This window comes from Myotis davidii, unplaced genomic scaffold (genome assembly GCF_000327345.1).
Source record: "Myotis davidii unplaced genomic scaffold, ASM32734v1 scaffold32, whole genome shotgun sequence".
NCBI lineage: Eukaryota > Metazoa > Chordata > Mammalia > Chiroptera > Vespertilionidae > Myotis > Myotis davidii.
In genome coordinates, this window is record NW_006286587.1 from 12,329,455 (window position 1) to 12,340,905 (window position 11,451).

Consider the following 11,451-nt stretch of genomic DNA (forward strand, 5'->3'; position numbering starts at 1 on the left):
TTGTCTCCATATGCGCCCTGACCAGGGAAAAACCACAACATAGGTAGGTGCCCTGACCAGGAATTAAGCCTGTGTCCTTTTGGTGTACTGGACAATGTCCAATCAACTGAGTCATTGGGCCAGGGCGAGGTGTCTTTCTTTTTTTTTATTAAATTTGTTGGGGTGACATTCGTTAATAAAATTACATAGGTTTCAAGTGTATAATTTTATGATACATCATCTGTATATTACATTGTGTGTTTACCACCCAAAATCAAACCTTCCATCACCACATATTTGACCCTCAATACCCTTTACTAACCTCTAACACCCTTCCCTCTGGTAACCACCATACTGTTATCTGTGTCAATGAGTTTTTGTTTATTTTTCTTTTTCATTTGTTGTATTCAATTTTATATTCCACATATTAATAAATCATATGGTTCTTAACTTTTTCTATCTGACTTATTTCACTTAGCATGATATTCTCAAGATCCATCCATGTTGTCACAATTGGCAGTATTTCATCTATTCTTATGGCTCAGTAGAAATATATATATATCTTCAAATCTTACAAACCTTTCAAAATACCTTTATATTCAAATGGAAAAAAAAAGGAGGAGGAAGAGGAAAAGAAGGAAGCAGAAGAGAAGGAGGAGGAAGAGAGGGAAGAGAAGAGGAAGAAAAAGGAGGAGGAGGGGGGGAAGAAAGAAGAAGGAGGAGAAGTAAGAGAAGAGGAAGAAGAGGAGGAGGAAAAAGGGAAAGGAAGAAGACTGAGATGATAAACATCATGCTAAGTTTGCATCTTCCCCTTTTTATAGCAAGAATACAACCTGTCAGCTCAATTCCTGTGCCAAGTATGGCAGCATGAAAACTTTAGTCAATATTTGACATTGAAGCCACTTTTAGAACAACAGCTATTAAAAATAGGGATGAAGTCCTGGCCAGTGTGCTCAGTGCTTAGAGCAGCCGTGGGCAAACTACGGCCCGTGGGCCAGATCCGGCCCGTTTGAAATGAATAAAACTAAAAAAAAAGACCGTACCCTTTTATGTAATGATGTTTACTTTGAATTTATATTAGTTCACACAAACACACCATCCATGCTTTGGTTCCGGCCTCCGGTCCAGTTTAAGGACCCGTTGTGGCCCTCGAGTCAGAAAGTTTGCCCACCCCTGGGGTTTTTTAAACTCTCTCTCTCTCTCTCTCTCTCTCTCTCTCGCTCCCTTTCACTCTCTTACAAAATCAATGAAAAAATATCCTCGGGTGAAGGTTAACAAAAACAAAAAAAATAGGGATGAGGGAAGATTACCTTTGTTTAATAGAGTTCTTAAAAAATAGGAATTTTCCTACATCTATGCTGGTTTTATTAACACCTGGTTATACTAGAAAATAGTGTTTACTAAAATATTTCAAGACTTTTTTAGTTTTGTAATTTAATGGAACAATCTCAGATTATTTCGGAGAGTTAAAGAACTCAAGGCATCTGAGAAGAACATTACACACACACACCTGAACCATGAAAATTATCCTTATCAGCTGAAAGCTTTCACAATATAAAACTATGTTTAAATTCTGGGCATTTATTTTTATCTCCCCAAAGAGCAAACCACCAATCTTAACTTTTGAGGAACACGAAAATGTCATCTGTTCCTGTAATTTAACCACCATCAGCAAACAAGGTCTTTCAGTCAGCGAATGTTTACTGAGTGTCTCCAGTGTGCCAGGCATGGAGTCACACACCACTCTACTCTCTGTCCCTAAAAGGCCTCAAATTCAAGTTAAATAAGAGGGATATATAGCTGCTCACTAGGTAAGTTAGAAGTGGAGACCTTCATGGCTCTTCATTCATCCTCTATTGAAGACATTCTTAAGACTACAGAATAAACTGACAATTTTCCCTTAACAAATTCCCTCATACCAGTCACTTCATTCTCATTGCTATATTCAAGTCAAAATCTGGATTCCGATATCTGTAACATTTACTTCCTCACCAGACTCCTAGCTACCAACACTGATTAATCCAATTACCTAGACACCAAAGTTATTGTCACTCACGCACTCATTCAGTTATTCATTCAACAGGGCTTCCCTGTCCATCTCTCACTTAGAACACACCAATCCTTTTCTCTTATCCCCTATATACCAGCCCAGGATCTCACCTCTACTACTGTCAAGTCGATTCAGCCTATGGGCTCCAGCAAGTTATATGAGCTCACTGGGTCTCTTCGACAAAGAAAAATGGAGCTACAGTTTACCTCATTTGGTTCTTGTGAAGATTAAGTGAGACAGTGTACTTGAGCACCAAGCAGTTTCTGACACCAATACAAACTCAAGCAGCATCGGTTCATCTTTCCTCTCTGGCGCCTCTTTCATACCAGGCACTTCATCTCTCTTTACAGCTCCCATTCTCATTGTCCTTTCTGTATGTCCCTGATGCTGAATCGACATCTTCTGGATACAATCACTCCAGTCCTCTCGTTTGAACAACTTATCTATGTTCACAACCCATCTTCCTCGAACATTTACACTGCCTCAGAAAGCCAATCCACTTCTAAACCAACTACATTTCTCAAGTGTTAAGATGGAGGTAAATAACCTGGGGATTATGCTCAAAAACGCAGATTCGGATTCAGAGGTCTGAGAGAGGTCCTGAGATTCTGCATTTCTGATATGCTCCCAGGCGAGGCTCATCCTTCAGGTACATGCACACATCAAATTGCAAGAAACCAGACAAGATGCCATCGCATGAATTACTACCCAGGACTAAATGACATTCTTATCCTTGTTTACTAGTTAACACGTGAAGACCTGAAGCAGTTAACAAGCCAAGAAGAGGCCCAGCCATGAAGCCCATGTTCTCCCACACACACATTGGTGCTGCTGTACCCCCACTCGGCTCAAACACCCTCCTTGACCACCTAGGGAAATACCCTTGTTCTTCTGTTCCATGAAACGTTGCTATGACAGCCTCCTGGGAGGATCTTTGAGTCTGTTCTCTCTGCCCATGTCATATCTACATTTTAGACTATAAAAGCCTACAGGAGAGGTTTCTTGGACAAATTCCAGCTTTACTCCAGGTTCTATAAACATTTTGGACAAATGTTCTTTCTTTCTAGAATCCTTCTTCCCAGAACCTATAATGATCCGCTCCAGCAGGGAGATGTGGCCTGTGTTTGAAGTCTACTTCTTAAAGCTCTGCCCCACACAACACTTAAGGCGAAGTAGCTTATTTGCTAAGATTAGCAGCATTTCAATGTCTCCCCAAAAATGTTTTATTCACAGAGCTCCTTCTAATCAGTAGTGTCAAAGTTTTGAAACAAAAGTTATGATCATCATGCTTAGATAAATAAAAATAAACCTTTTGGGGATTGAATTCTCAGGCTTAAGATATAGAACAACCAAAAAGCTAAGTTAGCAATGACCATTTTGTATAAATTGTATTTTTCAAAAATAAGATGTTTTAAGGGGTTTAGAATAGGCATGTTTTTCTCGGTATGAAAAATAAACCAAAATAAAGATTCTGAAAATATCTTACCATTTCTTGTGAAACATAATCTGGACTTTTTGTATCAGCAGAATAAAAAGAAAAGTCGTAAGTGAAGGTCTTGGTCCGTTCTCTCCCTGAGTCCCCAGACCCTCCTTCAGGTATCTAGAGAGATATGATATCATAATCATAATATAAGAAGAGCACTGTCAGTTGACAAATAATCTAAATTTTTTTCTTTTTAAAAAATACACAATGATCACCATTTCTCATATTTACATCCTAAGAAGCATTTAATTCCTCCTGACTGTGGGCCACCCACCCCCACCAAATGGAAATAAATCCAGTCAGTCTATGATATGACCCAAGGCTACTTCCCTGGATGTTTTATCATGATTACTCTATATGAACCAACACTCCAGCCAGACTCTATTTTATCCTATCTTCAGTGCTTTTCACTATCCCCTCTACCAGAAACCACCAGCATTGGTCGGAGCGGGGGGCAGGGGGGAGGGGTTGCATAACTCCAGGGGGTGCTATTCCTGGGACTGGAGTTCCCTAGAGTTGCGTGATTTTGTGGCCCCACTGAAATCTCCAGATCAGAGGCTTCCTCTTCCATGAAGCGTCCCTTGGGCACTCCCACCTCTGAGAGCCTAGACCAGTGGTCGGCAAACCACAGCTCGCAAGCCACATGCGGCTCTTTGGCCCCTTGAGTGTGGCTCTTCCACAAAATACCGCGAATACCTCAATCAGATTGAGGACGTTTTTAGCAAAGGCCAGCTTAGGAGTACCCTAATTAAGTTAATAACAATGTACCTATCTATATAGTTTAAGTTTTAAAAATTTGGCTCTCAAAAGAAATTTCAATCGTTGTACTGTTGATATTTGGCTCTGTTGACTAATGAGTTTGCCGACCACTGGCCTAGACTCTCCAAGACATATCATATTATTGCAAATGTTTGCATATATCTTGTCTACCTTGGTCCATACCTAAAGTGAACCAAAACCCATGTTTAAAAATCTTCATATGATACCAAACCTTCACACAGCTTGCAGGACACATGCTGAATAAATTCAATGAGCATCCTATTTTTCCAACATAATTCAGACACTATAAAGAAAAATTGTCAAGGTTCTTCTTATTAAAATGCTAAAAGTCTGGGCATATGTTCTGGCTACATCAGTTGAGGAAATGCTTGTAATCTCAAAAAAACAACAGAATCAACAAGGAAAATAGACTCCACTATGCACAAAGAAAGGAGGCCTCTCACTTTGTTTCAGTAAATGCAATTTTTTAATGATTAAACTTTTACCACAGCACTGTGAGTACCCAAAGATACATGAAGCAAAGCCAAGCAAAGATAACTAACAGCAGGGAAGGGACGAGTGGTGACTGGCAGAAACTGAGAAGGTGTGGGAGGTCAAAGGAGGGAAAGCTAAGTGTGAGCCAGACAGAGCTAGAAGGTACAAGGACTCAGGTCAGTGGAGGAAGAAAGACGTTCCAGTGGAGAATGCCTCAGGCAAAAGGACACCAGAGCTTCAAAGGAGGCCTATCAAATTATCTAGGGCACGGCCCACTGGAAGACAGGAGCATTCCCTAGCTCTTATCACTGGAGATCAAGTTGCACCACTTTGAAATCAGATTTCAAAGTGTCCAGTCCCTGGAGCCACAAATTAAGAGAAATCCAACCTGAGACTGACCTGCACTTGACCATGGAGCAGCAGGCCTCAGAAATGCAAACCTGCAAGTTTACGACAAGTATCTAAAGGAAGAAGGGGATGAGTCCATAAAACTCCTGACTTATTATTAATATTACTCCCTTATTTCCACCCTAAGTAAAAAGTATTCAGGGACTTAACAAAATCACTGATCAACGAAACAAACAGGACATTTTAAGTGCAATAGGAGGGACTAGCCATCTTAGAAAATTATTTTTTCAATCTTTTTTCAGAAAAAAAATTCAGTGTTTTTATTTTTCATCCCCTAAATTTTGAATAATACCAGCTCCTCTTGCAACGTTTAAAACATCATTTTTTTCATTAAAAATAAAAACAAATCAAGAGCCAAAGCTTATTTATTAATTCACAAAATGTAGTCAATGGCCAGGCGAAGGACCCACCACAGGATACAGGATAAATACGCCAGGGTCTAGGCTAAGCCAATGAGCTCCCATGGCAGAGCGAGAGCTTGGTGTGGTTTTCAGATCAAAGGAAACCAGGGCTGGGTGAGGAAACGGGATCAATCCTCTTGCTTCATGATGGAGCCCAAAGCCAAGAGCAAGCTGACTTGCCTAACTGAACTGAGAAAGGAGTGCGGACATGGCAGAAGCGTCTTATTTATCCACAAGTCATTATAACAGACACGGGGGCTCATGGAATGGCAGGAAGGGCAGGTTGCTACTTGCCTTTAAGTTTGTGATTGTTGTTTTGCTTTTCTCCATTTGTATAATGAATTTGGCTTCCAAGTCCTTTTCCCTACAACACAAAAAATTCAGTTTGGTTAGGAGAGAAAAGACTGTTAGAAAACAAATTGTGTTACTTTTTACATATAGGAGTTTGTTTTTAAATGGCATCGGAAGCACAATCACTGATACCACTCCTCCCAAATCCTTACAAATATAAACATGAAGAAACACAAAATAGATACCACCATCAAAAACTAAGACCGACAAATAGCGAGTTGTTCAAACCTAGAAAAAATGTCTAACTGTAAGTTAAAAGGAGTGAAAATGAAATGACAGAAACTACAGAGGCCTGTGAATCATGAAAAAAGCAGCCCACTCAACTGGTGTTAGAAAGAAAGACCCTTTATCCCTCCACCCAAGATGAGAGCGAAGAAGAAAAGTAGAGTGAGTGGTCCCAACCAGGTGCTATTTCTAGAAGCAGCCAGGGCACTGCCCCTACTTTCCACCTTCTTTCTATATCCATTCAGAAGAGGAAGTCAAGAGAATGCCTGAAAAAGTATAGGTCCCTAGGATGAATGTCCATACCTACACAACAGAGTGTTATATCACTGAAAAAGAAATGAAGAGCTAGCTCTATACACTGCTATGGAGTGAAAGCCAAAATCAATTTATTGCTGAGTAGAGAATGCAAGATGGAGAAAAATATACAAGAATACTACCTCTTATATTTAAAGATAAGAAGGATAACCTAATTATTTTTCAAAAAGCTACCCACTTCTCCTTCTCCCTCTTCTTCTCCCTTTCCCTTCCTCTCTTCATCTATCTCTAAAAATCAATCAATTAATAAAAAATGTTTTAATAAAAGCTACCTATGGGAAAAGAAGAAAATGTAGTGGAGGGGGCAGTGATAAAAGCTAGATTTCTAAAACAACAACAACGAAAATACACCTTTATCTCTAAATCATTTTTAGAATGACAAAAATAAAAGGAAATCTTATACATTTTTTTAAAAAAATTTTATAAGGGTTTGTTAGAGTTTATTTGAGCCAAACAGAAGATATGCCAGGAAGCAAGATCTCAACAGACTGAGAAAAATGCTTCCCAAAGTTGTATTTTAAAATAATCTAAAACGGAAACTTATAAGTTGAAGCAAATAAACCTAACTGTGCAATGCACAGTAACAAACAATTTTAATTATGACTGTACAAAGGAATTTGACTGTAGAATGTAGTGGGACATAGCAAAAGGAGAGAAGGAACTATAAAAAAATATATTAAAGCATTTTCAGTAATCATATTTTTGGTGGGGAAGTAAGTATCATCATTCTGAGATTTGTTTGTGTATTATGGGATAATACATGAGCAATTATGTCAGTGCCACTGAGAAAGAAAGAGATACAAACATAATATTCATGAGGTTAAGTAAAAGCTCCATCATCCTAAATCTGAATGGAACAGTGAGCGTGCAAGGGCCCCATCCCAGCCACACCAGGAGGTGACTGTGGGGCAGGCTGGCACCTTAGAGAGCAGTCTTAAAAGACATCAGACTCAACCTACAGAAACTGTTAGATAATAGTGTTTTAAGCCCCTACATTTGGGGTAGTTTGTTACACAGTAAGAGCTAACTGATACAAAGGCCATGTCGAAAGGACCCAGGAGTCAACCTGAGTAAGTTCCTACTGGCCAAAGTTGAGCAGCAAGAATAACTGCAAGAGAAAGACACAGAATATGTGTAAGTTCATGAAGTCATAATTGAGAAATAAAAACGGAAATGGCTCCCTTTGGAGGATCAAAAGAATAACTTCATTATTTTGAAAGCTAGAAGATAAAGGGAAAGAATCAAGCATTTCCTTGGCATTTCCTGAACAATCTGCACGCCAGAGTAACCAAACAATTGTTATAGTTGTTGAGGAGAAGTTCCTTTTTCCAAGATTTCCAGCTAATAAATGAAGATGGAATGAAAACACTGGAATATCACCATTTTGCAACCAAGGTGAATTAATGGCACCAGGGAGCGACCATCAATGGCTGCTAACTGCACCCTCTAGGACAGCGGTTCTCAACCTGAGGGTCAAACGACCCTTTCACAGGGGTCGCCTAAGACCATCGGAAAACACATATATAATTACATATTGTTTTTGTGATTAATCACTATGCTTTAATTATGTTCAATTTGTAACAATGAAATTGGTGGTCACCACAACATGAGGAACTGTATTAAAGGGTCGCAGCATTAGGAAGGTTGAGAACCACTGCTCTAGGAGCTAATCAGACATGCTGTGCATGCTGACTGAAGGACCAGCCTTCCTGCCCAGTAGTCTCTTCCCTTGGGAACCACCAGGGGGAACACCACCAACAGGTAGTCTACTCCTTTGGGAACCACCGGGAAATTCGGGGGGCAGGGGGAACACCATCAGCAGTGCCAGGGGGCATTCAGCACAATCCAGCTTCTGGGAAAGCTGACAGATAAATGAACTCATTTACTCAACAACAACAAGTTGCAAGGAATATAAAGATGGAATAGTAATCTATTTAAAAAGACTTTAAAGACATAGCCAATTGGATCTCAATTCAAACAGAAAAGGATGTTTGAAATTACATGTAGAGAATGTTAACACTGACCAGATATTTGATGATATTAAGGAATTATTATTACTATTTTAAATATGATGATTTCTTTAAAGTCTTAATCTTTTAGAGATACTTACTGAAATATTTATAAATAAAAATGATATGATGTCTGGGATTTACTTCCAAATAACCCAGGGCTGGAGGAAACAGGTGCTGGTGGCATCCTGGCCACCTCCAGATGAACAGGCACAGAACATGTTGTAAACACCACTCAGACACTACAGTGGATTCACAGAGAACCCATTTGACTGTTCCAATCCAGTGTGAAGAAGGGTGGCTATATGAAGCGAACAATGGCTTTAAAGACATACAAATGAAACCCCTCCCATGTGCAAGGTGCTTCCACTCCTGCCCTCCAGGGACACCCCATGATAAGCAAATATTTCACAAACTAGCCCCTTTCCTGAAGCATTCTACTGCGGAAAGTACTAGTATATCCTACCCAGCAAGAGAACTGCATGGGTGAGGTTATTACCAAGCCACCACATCTAAATTCTCCCCATTCCTACATGAGTCATTTGTTTCTCAGCCACTTGCTAACCTAATTTGTCTAGATCTCTAATTTCAAAACCCCTGTGGAGTTACAGAATTATGAGGGTACAGAATTATGGAGGTACAGAACCTATGGAGGTACAGCATTATCCAGGGATCTAAGATTAGAAGTAACCCTGATAGGTGACCACAGCACTTGTCAATTCTTGTTTCTAAAACACGAAGCAATGCAGCTGCTACCATGCCTGCTGCCTGGGCTGGAAGCCAGAGGTTAAGTAATGCCCCAGCTCAGAGCCTTATACCTGTAAGGCCCAGTTCAGAGGCTTACAGGGCTTTCCATGCTATCATTCATTCTAACCTGTACGTCAGCACAAAAGCACTTTCCTAGTTTTCAAGTAACATCCATTCTATAAAAATACTAGGAAAGATACTGACCGACAGACCACTATGTAATGAGAGCATCTTTCTATCCGCACTCCTGAAATCAAAACTGAAGAGGCGAGGTGGGTTTCAAAGGTTTCACCACCTCCTTGGCATTGTATGATTCAGATGTGGTGGTGGGGAAAGGGGATGGTGACAGGTTCACTGTTCTTGAGGATCCCTAGTTTTCCTCAATTTCTCAATAATAATAGCTCTGTGCCCCAACAGATAGGCACCCCAGCTCAGACCCTTATTAGCCAAAAAGTAGCCCAGGACCCAGCAGCAGCCGCAGCCCTGGGGAACTTGTTAGGAATGAGGGCTCTCAGCCCCCACACCTCGGATCTGCACTGTAACAAGAGTCCCAGGCGATTCCAGTGAACACGGTGTGAAAAGCACTGCTCTGACACGGTATTAATATGACCGAGTGATAACTGGTCTTACATTTACTCTCATCAAGTAAACTCCACAATGTCTGTACTTTGTACACTGGGAAACTCACCAACTTTGTACTTTGACCTTTAAAGTTACTTTTTAAATTGCATGGGAGGATATGCACACAACCTATGTCAGCTGACACTGTTTTCATCCTTTGCTCATAAATTGTACATTAGCTTCTGACCAAGAGTAACAAATGCTCGATATATCGGACCTGAGTCATCACCTGAGTGCCATCACCTCCAGGCTCCCCCGTTCTCACCACTCTGCCCCGCTGTCGCTTCAGCCTTTTCCACCCCAGACTGTTCCCCATATCAGTGTCAGGCTGCTAACAGCTTGAAGTCATTTTAAAAGTAATCACAGGCCATCAAGATTAGATAGAGGCATCCATTCCAGAAAGGAAATCTCACAAATAGCAATGTCCTATATTATTTTCTTCTTAAGCAAAAAAACCAAAAGCTGTATCTTTACTCCGAATATAATCTCGCAGTACAATATTTATAAAAAGATGCTAGCTAGAATTTTAGCCATAGAGAGCAAATCTCACTCTAGTTCATGAAAATGCTTATGGAAAAGCCAATGTAATCTCCATAAAGCAGTTATGAAGGTTGGAGTGATTGAAAGTAACCCTTTAGTGCATTCATCCCTTGTAGATTGCAGGAGGGTTGTCGAGCTTTCACATATTTCAGAGAGGAAGGGAAGAAGAAAAGCTCCAGGCCCTTCTTTCCCTCCACTCCCTACTGACCAATCCTGCTCAGCCCCCTGGCCCACGAGAGACTGTTGACTGCTCATGGCCTCCCCTTCACCCCAGGTGACTTCAGGGCCCATCCAACAGTCTTACCTCCTACAACCTCACCCCCACAAAACTTTCAGTTATTTAGTCTTGCCCAATCTACCCCCTATTTACCAACCTCAGCCACATCTCCCCACTCCATAGCTACTGTCTCATGTCAGGCCACCATCAGCCCTCCCTAGTCTCTTTCCTCCAGCCTTGCCCCTCCCATCCACACTCCACTCTTACCATGAGTCTTCAGTGCTTTAAACGTCTTCAGTGATTTCTCAAAGGCTAAAGGATAAAATCCACCTCTCTGGGGTATACAAAGTCCTTCGTGATCTCTCGGTCAACCCTGTGTCTGTCCTAGCTCCTCTCCTGGCCAACTCCCAGCCATCCCTCCAGACTCAGCTGAGACCCCTCTCCCTTAGAGAGCCTTTGCAAGCCCTCTGCCCCATCCCCTCATTAGATGGCCCCCCTGCTTGTTCACCCCCCAGACTGTGAACGTCTCAAGAGTAAGAACTCTGCCTGTTTGGGTTTACATCCCCAGACCCTGGCACAGTACCTGCAACTTCGAGGTGCTCATGAAATGGTGTTGCATGTGATGGACTGACTGAAAGGCTAAATGAATGGTTCTACCCCAGCCAACTCTTCACCATGTGCATCTTCTGCTTAATGCCATGTCTCTTACTAGTTCCCTCAGCATCCTTTGTTCTTGCTTTCCCACACTTTAGAGCAGCGGTTCTCAACCTATGAAAAACCCTAATTTAACTCTGGTGCCGTGTCACATATAGAATTGTGGTGATATTTGCAACCATAGTAAAACAAAGACT

At 41.0% G+C, this 11,451-nt stretch overlaps 1 protein-coding gene across 1 annotated transcript in view; it reads right to left on the reverse strand.

Annotated features, from left to right (window-relative positions):
• KIF16B (kinesin family member 16B) overlaps positions 1-11,451 on the reverse strand; it is a 275,124-nt gene that overhangs the window by 239,997 nt on the left and 23,676 nt on the right. Inside the window, exons 2-3 of the mRNA XM_015560287.1 lie at positions 5,870-5,939; positions 3,516-3,629 (exon numbers count right to left, since the gene is read on the reverse strand). Of these exons, the coding sequence (XP_015415773.1) occupies positions 3,516-3,629; positions 5,870-5,939 (184 nt within the window). The remainder of the gene's footprint in view (positions 1-3,515; positions 3,630-5,869; positions 5,940-11,451) is intronic.